Genomic DNA, 19,448 nt, shown 5'->3' with positions numbered 1-19,448 from the left:
ATTTGTTTGAGTATGTTAAAGGTAATAGAGTGCATCTTATTTAGACTTAGACTGCTTTTATTTGTCATTGCCTCATATGCATGTCTCATACATACAGGGGAACGAGATTATGTTTCACATGGACCACTGTGCCACATAAAAACAAATGACATGCAACAAATATTAAAAACAAAAAGTGCATTAAAAACAAAAATTACGTCACAGACCTAAACATTACAAGCACACCTGACACGGACAGTGAGTAAGAAGGTCAAAAAGTCATTTTGTGCCTATGGGTAGCGTAGCGATAAGTTCCGTTGCCAACCAACACAGGGATCGCCGGTTCAAATCCCCATATTAGCTTTGGCTTGGTCATCCCTACAGACACAATTGGCCGTGACTGTGGATTGAAAGCCGGATGTTGGTATGTGTCCTGGTAGCTCCACTAGCGCCTCCTCTGGTCGGTCGAGGTGCCTGTTCAGGGGGGAGGGGGAACTGGGGGGAATAGCGTGATCCTCCCACGCACTATGTCACCTTGGTGAAACTCCTCACTGTCAGGTGAAAAGAAGCGGCTGGCACGTCCAAGTGTATCGGAGCAGATATGTGGTAGTCTGCAGCCCTCCCCGGAGGGGGTGGAGCAGCAACCGGGAAGGCTCGGAAGAGTGGTGTAATTGGCCAAGTACAATTAAAAGAAGGGGGGGGGGTCAAAAAAAGTCATTTTGTGGAAGGTCTGTGTGTTCAGGCTGTTGAGGAACCTCACATCCTGAGGAATGAAACTGTTGCATGTTGTATTACTTGTGTCTTACGATGGCATTTCTGTGAAATCCTTCCTTGAATGAAACCACATGGGGAACACCAAGTGATAGAATGAGGGTTATATTGTTAATTAAAAAGAACACAAAGGCTTCATCGTCTTACAACAGTAAATATTTTCAGATGCCCTCACATTAATGGAAGAGTCACACACACCCCTCCCCAATTCTACACAGGTGGTCCATCTAAACGTGAGTCTAAATGTCAGTTTTTGAGAGAGTTTGAAACCAGATTCACGAGGTCCTTCGCATCTGAAAAATAAACACCATACAGCACAAAAGACCACGTCATATCAGTGTAAATCAGTCAAATCAATCAAATCTTACTTTATTCAGACAAAGGTAGGTCCATGTTAAAGACAACAAAGAAATACAACACAAGACAAGAGCACAAAAATATAGCTAAAAACAGCAGCTCACAAGTCCACAATGATTAAAACCTATATGGACATTTGTTCCAATGTTTCCAGAAACAAGAGGAGTACCTGGTGTCACTTCGTGTAGGCTCAGTTAACAGCATTATAATTGCATTCTTAGAATCAATTAATCGACACATAAATTTGTACATAAAATTCCTCAACACAGCATGAAAAGTGGGAACATTACTGGTCACAAACATATGACTTACACTTGTCCATCTTGGAAGCTTGAGCAAGATCCTAAATGCATCATTATATGCTACCTGCAGCTTTTTCATTTTTGCTTTTCTATAATCACACCATAATTGGGCTGTATAGAGTGGAGTACAGTAGGCCCTAAAAGAGCAGTTTTAACATCATCTGTACACATATGAAATTTGCGTGCCAGCATATTGGCTTGTGCATACAGTTTGCAACACTGGCGCTGCACATCATCATCATCATATAGATCATTCCTGATGATGTGACCCAGCTATCTCATTTTGTTCACCACATTTAGTGCTTGGTCTGCCAAGAAGAATAAGGGGAAATTTTGCTTCTTATCCTCCTTGGTTTTAGCAATCATGACAACACTTTTTAGAGTTAAATTTAATGTCACGCTGCACACCATAACTTCAGCAGACTCTGAGCAGATGCTGTAAGCCAGCACTATAAGGGGACAGTATGACTAAGTCATCAGCCTACATCAGATGGTTAATAAGACTATCCCCCACCATACAGCTAGTCTTACACTCTTTTAACTTCTTGGAGAGATCATCCATATACACATTGATGAAAACAGGTGACAGTATTCCACCTTGTCGGACCCCATTGGTCACTGGGAAGGGTGCAGAAATACTCTTACCCCATCCGACTTGCATAGTTTGATATGAATACCAAAAATGCAAGATCCTCATCAAATGAGAGGGGACCCCTCGCTCTTGTAGTTTAGCAAACAATTTACCATGATTAACTCGGTCAAAAGCTTTTGGTGCATCCAAAAAACATAAATACTGTGGTGTTACGTCTTCTATATTTACTAACAACTTCCTTCAGTGCACATATGCACAAATCTGTGCTGTGGTTATTTTTACAGCCAAATTAATTGTCAGTAGTTGATATATATTCTTGAAGCCTATCCAAGAGAATTCGTTCAAATACTTTGGAAAATATGGTAAAACAAGCAGTATTGTAAAGCAAGCAGGAGAGAGAAGTCAAGTTTTAAAAGTTTTATTGAACTCGTCAGTCTGATGGTTTGCAACACCCATCATCCATGAGCTGTATCTGAGACCACACAACCATCAGGACTTTCTGATGGGAAGTTCTCTGGGGCGGTGGAGTACTGTGCTGGGACACAAATTCACAAATATACCCCAAATATATCCAAAGGACATGACCATGCAAAACTTTAGTTATCCAAGTCTGTCCTACAAATTGAAAATAGATACTGACAAATGTTTGGTCAGAATTTTCTGGCATGCATTAAATTACCATGCATGGCACACCCAACACATCAGTTGATAAATGGGAAGAAACGCACCATGAAAATGACTTACAAATACAACTCTTCTTTGATCTGACAATGTCTCAAGCCTTGTATTTTTTTTACTAACAAAAAATGTAAACTTTATCTTCCCTGTGTCTTCCAGAGCTCCCTCCATTCTTCCAGGAGGAATTGCAGAGTGTGGAGGTTGAGGAGGGAAACACGGCTTCTCTGTCCTGTAAACTGTCTAAGCCTGGGCTTCCTATTCAGTGGAAGAGGAACAGGCTGCCACTGAGAGCCAGCAGGAAGTATGAGATGAAACAAGATGGATGCCTGCTCCATCTCCTCATCAAGGAGCTGAAACCTGAGGACAGTGGGAGCTACTCCTGTCAGGCAGGAGGTGCAGAGACCGCTGCAGCCGTGTCTGTGAAACGTATGTGTGTAATTTGACGGTGGCATAGTGGATTAGACTGCCTCATGATATTGTGTGCTAGTGTTATTGACAAAAATCAATCTTTGTTCAAACTTGACATTGCACATGTCCCATGTCTGAACTCCCCCACCTTTCATTTTGCACCTTGGCTAAAATAAGTGATAGAGAACATTAATCCTCATCCATATCAACATTAATGTACATTTTGTAAGCTTTGATACATAACTTTTGTGGGCTACCATCTTTCCCCTCTACAGAAGTAACAAGGTCAAGCTCCAGACTTTTATCTCACCTGGCCCCAAAATGGTAGAATGCACTCAGTCTCCATCAGAGCTACTGTCTGGTGAACTCAATCACATCATATTTATCTTCTCTTTGTCTCCTAGAGCGCCCTCCATTTTTCCAGAAGGAGTTGCAGAGTGTGGAGGTTGAGGAGGGAAACACAGCCTCTCTGTCCTGTGAGCTGTCTAAGCCTGGGCTTCCTTTTGAGTGGAAGAGGAACAGGCTGCCATTGAGAGCCAGCAGGAGGTATGAGATGAAACAAGATGGCTGCCTCCTCCAGCTCCTCATCAAAGAGCTGAAACCTGAGGACAGTGGAAGCTACTCCTGCCAGGCAGGAGGTGCAGAGACCACTGCAACTGTGTTGGTGAAAGGTGTGTGTGTATGTGTGGTTTGATGAGCATGTATAGCAAATTTGACTAACAATCAGGAGTGTAGGTTTGCCTAAAGAAACAAAGACATATTGTGGCATAGATATGATGCGCAATTGTTGTGTGACTTTGATGTGAACAGAACAATACAAGATCTTTACAATAAGAAACAGGTCTAGTATTGACTGCACATTTTCATTTAGTAGCTAACATGACATGTTATTTACATCATAACTTGGTTAGACGCTTAATGTTGACATTTTAAAATAGATACTTTTTCTTCAGTTCAACAAAAGTTCAGCTCATTCTCTTGGGAGGCGCTACAGGTCACTGTTCACTGAGACTAAACACCACAGTTTTTTCCCCCGTAGCTATCAGGACTCTGAATTCCTCCCTATAGTCCCCTCCTCACACACCACTGGCATGCATACTACCATTCACCTATAATTGTTGTGCATAATATGTTTGTTTCTGCTGTTGTGTTACTGTATTGCTCGTAACAATATGTGGAGTGTCTGCTGTTGTCCATGGAAGTGTTGTGCTGCAGAGTTTAACATGCTGTACCGAAAGCAAATTCCACCGGTCTTGGTCGTGTGGCTAATAAACTATCTATTGCCATTTAATCTAATCCTAAAAAAAAAAGCCATTTTATTTTTGTCGCTGTACATCTTACAATGAAATTCATCCTTTGCATTCAATCCATCCTAGTGTATAGGAGCAGTGGGCAGCTGCAGCGCCCGGAGATCAACTCCAGTTCTTCTTTCCATTGCCTTGCTCAGGGGCACAGGCAGGAGTATTAACCCTAACATGCATGTCTTTTTGATGGTGGGAGGAAACCTGAGCACCCGGGGGAAATACACACAGACACAGGGAGAACATGCAAACTACACACAGAAAGGACCTGGGACAACCTGAGGTTCGAACCCAGGACCTTCTTGCTGTGAGGCAGCAGTGCTAACCGCTGGGCCACCGTGCTGCCCCATAGCTCACCTGGATCGTATTTTTAACTGACAATCCAGAAAATCAGCTTAACACATCAGAAGCACTTTTGGTACCCCTTAAGGCATTCTTTACAAAGGATTTCTAAGTGGTTATTAATTACTTTATTAATTGTTAATAAGTAATTTGTTACTGTGTTAAATCAGTAAGGAGATGTTATAACATATTAATAAAAGGACTTGGGATTGCCAGGTTGGGAGCCCATGTGAGGAGGGTCTCCACTGACCTTCTCTGCAAAATCATGTGATTAGATGAAGATAGCCTAATGACTAACCACTAACTAACCTTAACCCTAAACTTGAACATTGTAGCTGTAGTTAGTTGTTACTGCACGAAAATAAACTTTTTACTGATTTATATCACATTAATAAATAACTTGTTAACCATTAATAAAGTAATCAGTAAACACTTTATAAACCCTTTATTAAAATGGCTTGTTGTAAGGTGGTACCACAACTTTCATCTCAAAGATTAGTTTGTTGAGTATGTTAAAGGTAATACAGCACGTCTTACTTGTATCTTACGATGGCATTTCTGTGAAATCCTTCCTTGAATGAAACCACATGGGGAACACCAAGTGATAGAACAAGGGTTATATTGTTAATTAAAAAGAACACAAAGGCTTCATCGTCTTACAACAGTAAATATTTTCAGATGCCCTCACATTAATGGAAGAGTCACACCCCCCTCCCCTCCCCAATTCTACACAGGTGGTCCATCTAAATGTGAGTCTAAATGTCCGTTTGTGAGAGAGTTTGAAGCCAGATTCATGAGGTCCTTCACATCTGAAAAATAAACACCATACAACACAAAAGACCACGTCACATCAGTTTAAAACCAGTTGGAGAGAGAAATCAAGTTTTAAAAGGTTTATTGAACTCTGCCAACCTGATGGTTTGCAACACCCATCACCCATGAGCTGTATCTGAGATCACACAACCATCAGGACTTTCTGATGGGAGGTTCTCTGGGGCGGTGGAGTACTGTGCTGGCACACAAATTCACAAATATATCCAAAGGACATGACCATGCAAAACTTTAGTTATCCAAGTCTGTCCTACAAATTGAAGATAGATACTTATAATGTTTGGTCAGAATTTTCTAGCATGCATTAAATTACCATGCGTGGTACACCCAACCCATCAATAGATAAGTAGGCAGAAACAAACTGTGAAAACGACTTACAAATACAACTCTTATTTGATCTGACAATGTCTCAAGCCTTGTTTTTTTTTGTTTTTGTTTTTTACTAACAAAAAATGTAAACTTTATCTTCCCTGTATCTTCCAGAGCTCCCTCCATTCTTCCAGGGGGAGTTGCAGAGTGTGGAGGTTGAGGAGGGAAACACGGCTTCTCTGTCCTGTAAACTATCTAAGCCTGGGCTTCCTGTTCAGTGGAAGAGGAACAGGCTGCCACTGAGAGTCAGCAGGAAGTATGAGATGAAACAAGATGGATGCCTGCTCCATCTCCTCATCAAGGAGCTGAAACCTGAGGACAGTGGGAGCTACTCCTGTCAGGCAGGAGGTGCAGAGACCGCTGCAACTGTGTCGGTGAAAGGTATGTGTGTGTGCGTGCGTGCGTGCGTGCGTGCGTGTGTGTGTGTGTGTGTTTTGATGAGTTACAGAAAGTTGAATCTTTCATCTGGACACATTTATAAATGTTTATAAAATCAGTAAACGTTGTGTCCAGATGAACTGATTCAGCTTTTTGTGATTTCCTTACCTGGAGTATTGAGCATGCATAAAACGATGTTTTGATGAGTGTGTGCCGTAAATAAGACTGCAGTAATCAGGGGTGTGGGTTTGTCTCATGAAACAGTAATACACTGCAGTCATTCATTACATGTTGATATCACTTCAGGGTGACCAGATGTCCCTATAATATGGGGACTGTCCCCGTTTTGGGAAATTTAACCCTGGCTGGCACTGTTCCTGGAAATGCCTACAGATTACTCACTGGGACTTTTTATTTTAACTGTCATAAATAGAAATTAACCGTCCATGTGTTTATTCACATTCAAAAAGGTTTTTTTTTTTATATACATGAAAGTGTGACTCAAATCTTGTCTCAACTTTTGGATTGATGGCAGTAAACCCTGGAGGTTTTTTAAAATGTCAGAGGATGTGGCACCAGGGAAACAGTGTATGACTGCATTAAACAAACACGCATTCCTAGTTATGCAATCACCAATGATCAGTGTTGATGGGGAGAAAATCGGCCCAAGGATGTAGGCTGGGCTGTGTCAACATAGAGCACGTTTAGCATCCACACTGTGCACCGCATTCACTGACTGAGGATGGATGGTGTTAGCCGGGGACTGCTGCAGCGAGGGGGCGGCGTCCTTCTTAGCGGAGGGATTCCCTGCTGTCTATGGATGAATGAGACCTCCAGAGCCTCTCCTGATCATGTCACATTCAGGTTCACCTTGTAAACGCTGAAATCCATATCGCTTTGTACGGCAACTCGTGTGGGCGCCGACAGGGACCTCATGGTGCATTCAGGTGCATCTCGTCAACGCTGACATCTATACTTGAATGGCCATGAAGGTTGTTTAAAATGGGAAAGTTTCTTCTTTTTTTCCCCCCCTTTTATGGTTTTTTTTAATTATTTTTTTATACCTTTTTAAATTTATTTCTGATTTCTCCCAATTTAGTGGCCAATCGCTCCCAATTCTACTTCAAACACCCACCCTTGTACTGTATGCATTTGCCAACTGCATCTCTCTGGCCGGCAGTCTCGAAGGAGACGCTTTGCCACTTTCGTGACAAGGCGAATCCAGGCCGAACCACTGCTTTTTCCGACACACACACAGAGACTCATTCATGTGACGAACACAAGCCAACTCCGCCCCCCTCCCGAAGACAACATTGCCAATTATTGCTGCTTCATTGAATCCAGCCAAAGTCGGATCTGACGAGACCAAGGTGCGAACCCCGGTCCCCAATGGGCAACTGCACCGACACAAAGCCAATGCTTAGACCGCTACACCACCGCGGACCCTAAAATGGGAAAGTTTTCCTTTGCTGAAATACATTCATCTGTCATTACTTTCTTGTTCTTTCATAGCAAAGCGAAGCCGATCGCTCATTCAGTGCTTTAGATTCCAATCTTCAAAATTCCATTTAAAACTCAAATGAAATTGTTATCAGCAAACTACTATGTAGGAGTAGTGCAGGATATATATGAGGGAAGTGTGACAGTGGTGAGGTGCACAGTTGGAAGGACAGATGGGTTCAAGGTGGAGGTGGGATTACATCAAAGATCGGCTCTGAGCCCTTTCTTGTTTGCAATGGTGATGGACAGGTTGACAGACGAGATCAGGCCAGAGTTTCCGTGGACTGTGATGTTTGCAGATGACATTGTGATCTGTAGCGAGAGTAGGTTGCAGGCTGAGGAGAGCCTAAAGAGGTGGAAGTATGCACTCAAGAGAAGAGGAATGAAAGTCAGTCGGAACAAGACGGAATACATATGCGTGAATGAGAGGGAGGACAGCGGAATGGTGAGGATGAAAGGAGTAGAGGTGACGAAGGCGTATGAGTTTAAATACTTGAGGTCAACTGTCCAAAGTAACAGGGAGTGGAGAAGACAGGTGAAGAAGAGAGTGCAGGCAGGGTGGAGTGGGTGGAGAAGAGTGTCAGGAGTGATTTGCGACAGAAGGGTACCAGCAAGAGTTAAAGGGAAGGTTTACAAGTTGGTAGTGAGACCAGCTATGTTATATAGTTTGGAGACAGTGGCACTGACGAAAAGACAGGAAATGGAGCTGGAGGTGGCAGAGTTGAAGATGCTAAGATTTTCATTGAGCGTGATGAAGAAGGACAAGATTAGGAACGAGTATATTAGAGGGACAGCTCAGGTTGGATGGTTTGGACACAAAGCAAGAGATGTGAGATTGAGATGGCTTGCGCAAGTGTGGAGGAGAGATGCTGGGTATATTGGGAGAAGAATAACAGGCAATTCAGATAGTATTCAAGATCAGTCACAGAAGAGTACTTTCAGTTAGTTTTGTTTATTATGCTTTTGGAAATTCTCCTTGTGTCTGTGGCGACTGTCAGAAAAATACAACCACAACAGAAAATACATTACAATTAAAGACAGACATTTAACAACAGAGTGCTCTACAACAACATCACCAACAATCAAGAATTTGGTACAACAAAATACAGTTGACACGCACCTCATATCATCAGGATTTGTTTAACAGAGCTATACTGGAAGGTATAAAAAAAATCTCTGGGCACGGGACATTCAAAGAGGCAGTACCATGTACCTCCGTCCTGATGGTAACAACTGGTTTTCACCATAGAGAGGGTGGAATACATCACCGAGGACTGCCTGCCCTTTGCCCAACACTCAGGACTCACAAAGCAGTGCCATACTGTGTTGTTGTTAGACATATTAACAACCTTACTGAGTTTGTTTTTCTCAGCAGCTACAGACAGTGAGAAATACCCAGCAATAAAGCAGAAAGTTAGAATACTCTCCACAAATGAATGATAAAAAAGAACCAGTACATGTCTGTCCACTTCAAATTGTCAAAGCTTCAGCATGAAGTATAATCATTGCAGGTGGTTGAGGTGGGCTTCCCCCTGCACTGTGAAGCGTGTTGGGTGTCTAGATAAAGTGCTATATAAATCTAGTCCATTTTTGTCATTACTATTGAATGACACCTGTGTTTAAATCCCATGACAGATTTTCATTGATTACTGTCCCTAGATATATATATATAGTCATTTACAACTTCAATATAGTCACCACTTATAGCTACTTGTTGGTGTGCCCTGCTCGCTCTGAAATCAAAGATAATTTCCCTAGTTTTTGGGGTTTTTTTTTTTTTTTTTTTTTTGTATTTAGCTGAAGGAAACTAACGTGACACCAATTAACAAACTCATCCACAAATCCACAATACTTTGTTTCATCTTCAGTGATCAAACCAACAATCACTGTATCATCAGCAAATTTAACCTTAAAATCATCAGATGAGAGGCATCCGGGTAGCGTTGTGGTCTATTCCGTTGCCTCGCAACACGGGGATCGCTGGTTCGAATCCCCATGTTACCTCTGGCTTGGTCAGGCGTCCCTACAGACACAATTGGTCGTGTCTGCAGGTGGGAAGCCGGATGTGGATATGTGTCCTGGTCGCTGCACCTAGCACCTCTTTTGGTCGGTTGGGGCACCTGTTGTGGGGGGGAGGGGGAACTGGGGGAATAGTGTGATCCTCCTTTGCGCTACGTCTCCCTGGTAAAATTCCTCACTGTCAGGTGAAAAAAAGCTGCTGGCAACTCCGCATGTATCACAGGAGACGTGGTAGTCTGCACCCCCCCCCCCGGGTCAGCAGAGGGGGTGGAGCAGCGACCGGGGCGGCTTGGAAGAATGGGGTAATTGGCCGGATACAAATGGGGAGAAAAAGGGGGGGGTACAGATGAGTTAGTCCTTCATTTGTTTGTATAAAGAGTAAATAGCGCTCCCTTTTTGGGCTCTAGTGTTGGTAATAATAGGGGAGGACACTGCAGCATTTACTCTGACACACCGTGATCTATCAGTCAAAAAGGACTTCACCCATCTGCTGATTCTGCTATTCACCTCTACCCGTCACAGTCTTTCCATTAAAATATGTGATTTTATAGTATTGAATGCAGATGAAAAGCCCATAAACATAGCATTGACATATCATTTTGGTTAATCCAGATGACAGTAAATCCTATTCAGTATGCACAGAAGATGGCTCCTCCCCCTTGTATATGCAAATTGCATTGGGTCAAGTGATTTGCACCTCACTGAGAACACAATCTAACACTATTCTCTCGAGACTCTTCATTACAACAGATGTTAAGACTACTGGGCAGTAATCATTTAAGGCCAGTGGTTTTGATTTTTTCGAGACAGACACTAAGTGAAGATTTCCAGGCTCAGGGAACATAGTGTGTATCACGTGAGATTTGAAACAAATGAATGTAAACAAAACAAAGCTCTTAATTACACTCCTTCAGTACCCGACCAGTTGATGTATCAGGACCAGTTACCTTTCTTATGTTTATCCTTTTATATATATATTTATTTATTTATTTATTTTTATTTTTATTTTCCTTTTTTCCCCTTTTTCTCCCCAATTGTACTTGGCCAATTATCCCACTCTTCCGAGCCGTCTCAATCACTGCTCCACCCCCTCTGCCGATTCAAGGAAGGCTGCAGACTACCACATGCCTCCTCCGTTACATGTGGAGTCGCCAGCTTCTTCTTTTCACCTGACAGTGAGGAGTTTCACCAGGGGGATGTAGCACGTGGGAGGATCACGCTATTCCTCCCAGTTCCCCTTTCCCCCCGAACAGGTGCCCCAACCAACCAGAGGAGGCGCTAGTGCAGTGACCAGGACACATACCTACATCCGGCTTCCCATCCGCAGACATGGCCAATTGTGTCTGTAGGGACACCCAACCAAGCCGGAGGTAACACGGCGATTCGAACTGGCGATCCCTGTGTTGGTAGGCAACAGAATAGACCACTACACTACCCAGATGCCCCTTACGTCAATCCTTTTAAAGGTTCGACAAACGTCATCCGCTGTTTTGATATCTTCCTGTCCAAGGCCAAGTTGTTGCCTAATCAGATTCCACTCAGTATTGAGATCTGATGTGTCAAACATGCCATAGAATTTATTTAATTCATTTGAAAAGGTCAAATCATCCCCATGATTACCTAAGTGATTTCTTCTTTTCCCATCCTATCATTGTGTACATTGTGTACTGCCATGCTTGCCTTAACTTGTTATCCCTCATCTTCATCTTCCTTTCTATCTTCTGCTTATATTCATATTTATATTTACACCGACTAATTACTTTTGAGGCAGCATGGTGGTGCGGTGGTTAATGCGGTCACCTCACAGCAAGAAGGTCCTGGGTTCGAGCCCCAGGGTTGTCTAACCTTGGGGGTCGTCCCAGTCGTCGTTTGTGTGGAGTTTGCATGTTCTCCCCATGTCTGCATGGGTTTCCTCCGGGTGCTCCGGTTTCCTCCCACAGTCCAAAGACATGTAGGTCAGGTGAGTCAGCATTACTAAATTGTCCCGAGGTATGAATGTGTGTGTGTGTGTGTACGTGTGTGTGTGTGTGTGTGTGTGTGTGTGTGTGTGTATGTGGGCCCTGTGTGATGGCCTGGCGGCCTGTCCAATGGCCCAGTGGCTGCTGGGATAGGCTGCAGCATCCCTGTAACCTTGAGAGCAGGATAAGCAGTTCAGATAAAATTTGGAATGGAATGGAATTAAATTTGATAGTCTGAACTTTCTAGTATGCATTTATTGTCCTTTATGACATACCCTACAATGTAAGTAGGTCATGATTACCACTCAGCCTGGATAGAAAAGAAGGAGAAAGAAAGAAAGACACTTTATTTTGTCATTGTACGGTTGTACGGTTACAACGAAATCTGGTCTCTGCATTTATCCCATCCTATTGTGTAGTAGCAGTGGGCAGCTGCAGCACCCGGGGACCAACTCCAGTTCTTCTTTCCATTGACTTGCTTAGGGGCACAGGCAGGAGTATTAACCCTAACATGCATGTCTTTTTGATGGTGGGAGGAAACTGGAACACACAGAGGAACCCCATGCAGACATGGGGAAAACATGCAAACTCCACACAGGAAGGACCTGGGACGGCCTGGGGTTCGAACCCAGGACCTTCTTCAAATTCAATTTTATTGTCATTAAAAACAATGTGCAGGCACATGTTAAAAATGAAATGAGGGCTGTGGCTTCACCAAACAGTGCAAGACAGACACAGACAAACACAGCAAACGCAGTATAAGATATACACACATGAAGACCAAAAGCTAAAAATAAGTTAAAAAAGAGCTTCTTGCTGTGAGGCAACAGTGCTAACAACTGGACCATCGTGCCACCCAGTGGTTGACACATTAACATCTCAAACTTTTTCCCAATTTTTCCAAAGTAGTCTTAATCTCTGTCCTGTCTCTCTCAGAGCGCCCTCCGTTTTTCCAGGAGGAGTTGCAGAGTTTGGAGGTTGAGGAAGGAAACACAGCCTCTCTGTCCTGTCAGCTGTCTAAGCCTGGGCCTCCTGTTCAGTGGAAGAGGAACAGGCTGCCACTGAGAGCCAGCAGAAAGTATGAGATGAAACAAGATGGCAGCCTCCTCCAGCTCTTCATCAACGAGTTGAAACCTGAGGATAGTGGGAGCTACTCCTGTCAGGCAGGATGTGCAGAGACCACTGCAACTGTGTCGGTGAAAGGTGTGTGTGTGTGTGTGTGTGTGTGTGTGTGTGTGTGTATTTTGATGTATGCTATGCCTTCCAAATTGGATAGCTAACAAGTGGGCAGGTCATGATTTTTCTAACTGCTCACATCACACAATGAAATCACATAAACACTCTGATTTGCAAAATTTGTCCCCATGTTCTCTATCTTACTATCACAAAGCACTCATGAACCACTTACACACAATGTACTTTATCTCATTCTCTTGCCTAGTACCAGAGCCTATACCACCTAAGGCAGAGCCTCCCAGGACTTTACCTTGTTCAAAGCGGGCAGAACCCAAACCCTCTTCTGCTCCCGAAAAAGTGATGCCTGGACATCCAGACGTCAAGACAGCTCAGGAGTCCAAGAAGTGGGATGTTGAACAAATAACTGCTATAGAGTCAAAAAAAGACTTGCAGCCCAGTGCAGAGCCACAACAACCAGTAAAGACTATGCTGAGAGAGGTTCATGAAGACCGAAGGGACAAACATCCACCACTGTATATGGAAAAAAATGTCGAAGTCATACAGAATGAAGTGAAGCAGCCAGAGAGGAAACAAAATGAGATATCTGGATTTGATGAGAAAGTCAAACAACCAGTGAACTCACAGGAGAGAGAGACTGAGATTGAGCAGAAGGTGACACAGACATCAAGGACGTTGGATGATGCAATTGAAGTTAACCAAAAGAGAAGACAATCAGAATGTCCCCTGGAAAGGAAGGATGAGGTTGACCAGGATGTGAAGGAGCCAGCAAGTCCTCAGGTGGAAACTGAAGTTGATCAAAAGAAGTGGCTTTTAAGATCCCCTGAGAAAAGAGGGACTGCCATTGACCATGATGCAAAACGTTCAGTGAAGCCTTGGGATAAAACAAGTGAAGTTGAAGTTGATGAAAAAGTGAAAAAGCCTGAGACATTTCTGCAAAATGAAGGTGACATTGAAAAAACAGGGAAACAGCCCTTAAAACCAGTAAAGTCTGTAGGCCAAAAAACAATGGAGGAGCCTGAGGTGAAATCTATGTTGAAGGAAACTGACCTGGACAAGAAATATAGTGAGCCTTTGAAACCACCGGTACGAATGAAAGGAAGGTCATCAGAGGTGAAACCAACACCACCACAGTCTGCCCTGAAGGAAACTGGGGAAAAACAGTTTTTAAAGATTGACGTAAATGATGTAGAAGAGGAAAAGAGATGGAGAGAGCATGTGCCACAAGTGGCCCTAGAGAAGGAGAGTGAAAAGAAGCCATTGAAACCAGTAGTGAAAATAGCTTCAATAGACCAGCTGGACAAACAGTCAGTAGAACAGACTGTAGAAAAAGTGGCTGAAGTTGTCCCACCCAAGCCACCTGTAAGGACTAAAGGGAAGGCAAGGGGGGCAATGGGAAGACAACAATCAAGGGACATCGAGGCAAGTGAAGATGAATACCAGCTAATGAGAAATGGGGAGAAAAAGACTGAGGAAGACCAGCTAGCAGCGAGGCCTGTGGAAAAAGAGGTTGAGGAGAAACCAGTTATTCAGAGGAAACAGCCAGTCACAAAGGAAACAGAGATAGACCAGAAAGTCAAACAGCTAGCAGAGGTTACAGAGAAAGAAGTAGGGGTTAAAATGCCCATCAAACAACCAGTGAAGCCCTTGAGAAAAGAGCCTGAGGTGGATCAGGGGATGAAGCTGACAGTGAAGGAGAAAGAGCAACCCCAGGTGACAGAAGAAGTTACTCTTCTTTACATCTGTGAAGATGAGACCTTCTCAGAGGCTCTGTCTAACCTAACAGTGACCCAAACCTTACCCTCCGGTATGGGGGTATCAACTCCAAATACCTCCCTTTTTCCACCTAAGGGCCTCCAGGAACCACAACCCTCCACAGAGGCTGCACCAGACATGAGCACCAGCATTGAGGATGAACCCGAGATGCAGGAGGCTGCCATCAAGATCCAAGCTGCCTTCAAGGGCTACAAGATACGTAAAGACATGCGGCCGGCATTCAAGGAGGTATTTAAGAACCAGCGGGTAGATGCTGATGGTTCCCTCCATCTGGAGTGTGTTGTAGATGGGAAACTCAACACAGTGAATTGGCTGAAAGATGGTCAGCAAATAACAAGTGACGAGCGACACTGTATTGACACTTCAGAAAATGGCGTCTGTGCACTGGTGGTCACTAACCTGACATCTAAGGATAGTGGCATATACACGTGTGAAGTGGTCAATAAGTTTGGTGTGATCTCTTATAATGGAAACATAACAGTAGAACAGCCTCAGCAGCCGGCCCCGGCTGTCCGGAAACCAATACACCCGACCCTTGCAACCATAACCCCTCTCCAACCAGCCTCACCGAAGACTGAGTCCTCAGTTGAATTGGAGATGCAGGTCCCTGGTGAGACCATTGGCTATGTGGAGAGTGAAAGTGTTTCTCTTTGGGAGGCATACACCCTGACAGAGCAGGATGCCCAAATGAGCCTCCAAGACAGGAGGAGAGCCTCGCTCATCGCTGCTAGCTCAAGTATGTGAAATGTTCTACTCCTGGAAGTGATAACGGCACAATAGGGATTAGAAGCATAATCGTAAGTTTTATTTGTAATTTAGACCAATAATTTTTCTCAACTTTAAATCACTACTTTCAACAGTGTCCAGTCCTTCTGACTATGATACAGCCCCGGATGTTTTGGAGCTGGTTGAGATCAGCCCAAAAATACTGAGGTCAGATGTTAGAGGATTTTTTTTTCATGTATAATGCAATAAAATCCTCATATTTTGTTGTCATGCAGAATAATGAAAACATACATTGATATTGTTACAGGAAAGTTGCAAAACCACAGGTCGAAACAGCTCAAAAGGATGAGAAAGAACAGATCACTCCTGTGCAAACCCCGAAGATGCTCTTGAAGGTCAAAGGTCAGAGATAGTTTTTTTTTCATTGTGTCCTTCCGACTATGTTGTTCTTAACCTGTTATAATGATCACGTCTTTACTACTTAGCCTTATCTATTTCCCAGGTGCTGGTGAAGCCAGAATGAGGACACCATCTCCTAAACACACACCTTTAGCTGGAGCAATCTCTGGATCAGAGTCAGATGGAGATGAGGACAGAGGAGAGGTACATTTTTGTCAAGTGGTCTTTCTTCTATGTTTTGTATGTATGTAGGTATGTATGTAGGTATGAACATTTGTATGTTTATAAGTATCACATATATACATTTTTTTATAGAAGTGCTTTTTATATAAATTATACTTGGTTATGACTCTACCTTATTATGTAGTCTAACAAGATGACACAGTGAGATTCAAGTAATGTAATATGATTGTATGATTTTGATTTTTTTTTTTTCATTCTCAAGACGTATGACATATATGTGGCCAGAGCTGACTGCAGTCCCAACAGTGGAAATAAAGAGCACTTTGTTCTGAAGGAGAGCCAGTATGTAGAGGTCCTGGATTCTGTCCATCCTGGTAAATGGCTGGTTAGGACAAAACCAACCAAAACAAGCCCTGCACGTCAGGGATGGGTTTGCCCTGCCTACCTAGAGAAGAGGAGAAAGGTAGGAAGATGATGGAGATGCAGACTCCATCACAGAGCTCATAGTGTAAGCAGGATCTTTGCATTCTTGGAATATTTGGCTTCCTCCGGTGTCACAGCTGTACACATCTCTCATAGGTCTTCCCTCAAAGCAGTGGTCAGGAAGTTAAGTTTTGGGGGCTTTTTGATTAATCCTTTACATCTCTGAAGAAATTACATAAAATTGCCTTAGCAGCTGGAGTTAACAACTATGGCTTTTGAAGAATAAATAAAATTTAGAATATAATTATTAAATGTGTGTTCTAATAATAAAATAAGCAAAATAGAAACCTGCTATAGGCACAATCAGTTTCATCGCAGTGGGCCACAGGAGTAGCATGATCATGAACACTCCTTACCATGCAGCTTTGTGCAAATATAGGTAGTCATAGAAAGATAGACTAATGTTGGCTAAAGTGACATTAAGGGTTAACATGGTTCCAAAACGAGAAAATCGAAGACAAAAACAGGCAATTCAAGGAAGAATAGCCAGATTTTCATGCAGTCACATTGGCAGCTCAGCTGGATTCCTGGTATTAAATCGGCTGTGAGAGATTTTCTAGAGCAGAGCATGAGTATCATTACCAGAACTCCGTCCATAGATCATATCACTCCTGTTCTTCATCAACTCCATTGGCTCCCTGTTAAATACCATATTGACTTCAAGATCCTGCTTCTCACCTTTAAGGCCCTTTATCTTTCTGAACTCCTTCATATCCACACGCCCTCCTGCACTCTCAGATCCTCTTCTGCTCTCCAACTCACTACACCATTGGCCCGCTTGACTACCATGGGTACTAGAGCCTTCAGTCGTTCTGCCCCCCACCTATGGAACTCTCTCCCACAAGACATTGGCAACATTGACTCTCTTTCAACCTTCAAATCCCATCTCAAAACGTACCTTTTCAAACTGGCATGTTCAGTCTGATCCGCGCTTCACTGAGTTTTGTGCTGATGTTGATTTATACTTACCTGTTGTATTAACTTTTTAGTGTCTGCCCTGCTTTGTTTTGATCTTATGCTGTCTGATACAGTGCTGCTTGTTTTAACTGTGTTCTGTAAGGTGTCCTTGAGTGCTCTGAAAGGCACCCAAAAATAAAATGTATTATTATTATTATGAAGCCAGACAGAAGTTAACTAACAACTCGTTGATTATCCTATGATAAAAAATACCATCTTATATGAGATGACTACAGAATAACGTCAATGAAATAAAATAGAATGAAAAAGAATAAAATGAAATTAAATTTAAAAAAATACGGTTAACAGAATAGAGTTTGAATAGGGAGACCTAACCACCTATGGTCACTAAAGGGCACCATAGCTACATGGCAGGAATGCACTTAAAACCCTAAAATTCTTCTTTCGGCTAGTCCCATTAGGGGTTCCCACAGCAGATCATCCATTTCCATTTCTTCCTGTCCTCTGCATCTTCCTCTGTCATGCCAGCCCCCTGCATGTCGTCCCCTCACCACATCCATAAACCTCCTCTTTGGCCTTCCTCTTTGGCCTTCCTCTTTGGCCTTCCTCTTTTTCTCTTCCCTGGCAGCTTCGTCTTCAACATCCTTCTCCCAATATACCCAGCATCTCTCCTCCGCACATGTCCAAACCATCTCAATCTCGCCTCTCTTGCTTTGTCTCCAAACCATCCAATCTGAGCTGTCGCTCTAGTATACTCATTCCTAATCCTGTTCATGTTTGTCACTCCCAACAAAGATTTTGCTTTGTAGTAACAGTGGTGATAATGAGGAATTATGAGGATATGGTTTCCAGGTCTTTTCCTATTAGGGTCAAATTTCAGCACTGTCGTGATAAAATGATGATAAATGATGATGTGATGAAATGTTCTTTTTTTCTTTAAAACATCTATGTGTGATCAGGAAACCCTTTCACCAATGAGAGTGCCTCGGGAGTTGGATGGAATTGGGTCTACAGTAGAGGAGTACAGGAGAACATCAAGGTTGGTCATACTCTTATTTCTTATCCACAAAAGTAAGTAAGTATATATATATATATCGGCTGATCATGAGCTGGTGATTCCTTATGGCATGAAACAGGCTTGTACTGTCTCATAAAGAATTTACTTGACTCAGTGGATTATTTTGCTCCTTATTTGTTGAGTACTTTCTCTACCACTGACTGTTTCTTTCAACAAGGTTATCCATATAGCAGCTGATGAGTGCGTGACGCACGAAACAAGCTTGTACTGCTATGTATTGAACGTTTTTTTTGCTACATATATATATATATATATATATATATATATATATATATATATATAGGGTCCGCTGACAGTCATTACTGTTTCATAGGCAAAAAATATAGTCTCTGTGCATAAAGGGACCCATTGAATGCGCTTGCCTCATGACACTCTTCTTAGTTCAACCAGATCCCAAAAAGTTGAATCAGTTCATCTGAACGCAAAGTTTAGTGGGAGAAATGTTTCATCACTCATCTAAGTGATTTTGTCAGTCTCCACTGACTGTAGGTGTCCCCGCCCTCATAAACAATACAGTGGCATAACGACCGAAACTGGAGATCTAACAAAGGTTTCATATGCAAATTGCCATGACCATTAATTACATGGCCATGTGTACTGTTCACAGAGGATTTGGGAATGGTTGCAATCGCAGCACTGTAAGATGGTAACAGGTGTACTCTTAGGCCCCCCTCGGTTGAGGGATGGTCATTCCCTCTTCACATAGATGGCCTCTTTGACTCCCTATTCAAACCAGCGTTCCTCCCTATCAAGGATGTGCACATCCTCATCCTTGAAAGAGTGGCCACTGGGAGTCGAAGAGGCCATCTACATGAAAAGGGAACAGCCATCCCTGAACCGAGGAGGGGTCACGGCAATTTGCAACCTGTGTTAGATCACCGGTTTCAGTTGTTATGCAACTGTATT

At 42.9% G+C, this 19,448-nt stretch overlaps 1 protein-coding gene across 1 annotated transcript in view; it reads left to right on the top strand.

The window, feature by feature from the left end:
- obscna (obscurin, cytoskeletal calmodulin and titin-interacting RhoGEF a) overlaps positions 1 to 19,448 on the top strand; it is a 142,957-nt gene that overhangs the window by 65,506 nt on the left and 58,003 nt on the right. Inside the window, 10 exon segments of the mRNA XM_056276899.1 lie at positions 2,839 to 3,105; positions 3,492 to 3,758; positions 6,045 to 6,311; positions 12,722 to 12,988; positions 13,227 to 15,491; positions 15,616 to 15,688; positions 15,789 to 15,883; positions 15,984 to 16,084; positions 16,326 to 16,526; positions 18,424 to 18,503. Coding sequence (XP_056132874.1) covers positions 2,839 to 3,105; positions 3,492 to 3,758; positions 6,045 to 6,311; positions 12,722 to 12,988; positions 13,227 to 15,491; positions 15,616 to 15,688; positions 15,789 to 15,883; positions 15,984 to 16,084; positions 16,326 to 16,526; positions 18,424 to 18,503 — 3,883 coding nt within the window.

Source organism: Lampris incognitus, chromosome 3 (genome assembly GCF_029633865.1).
Source record: "Lampris incognitus isolate fLamInc1 chromosome 3, fLamInc1.hap2, whole genome shotgun sequence".
Classification (NCBI taxonomy): Eukaryota; Metazoa; Chordata; class Actinopteri; order Lampriformes; family Lampridae; genus Lampris; species Lampris incognitus.
Note: the sequence above shows the minus strand (reverse complement) of the source record. Positions and strands in the feature narration are given on the sequence as shown.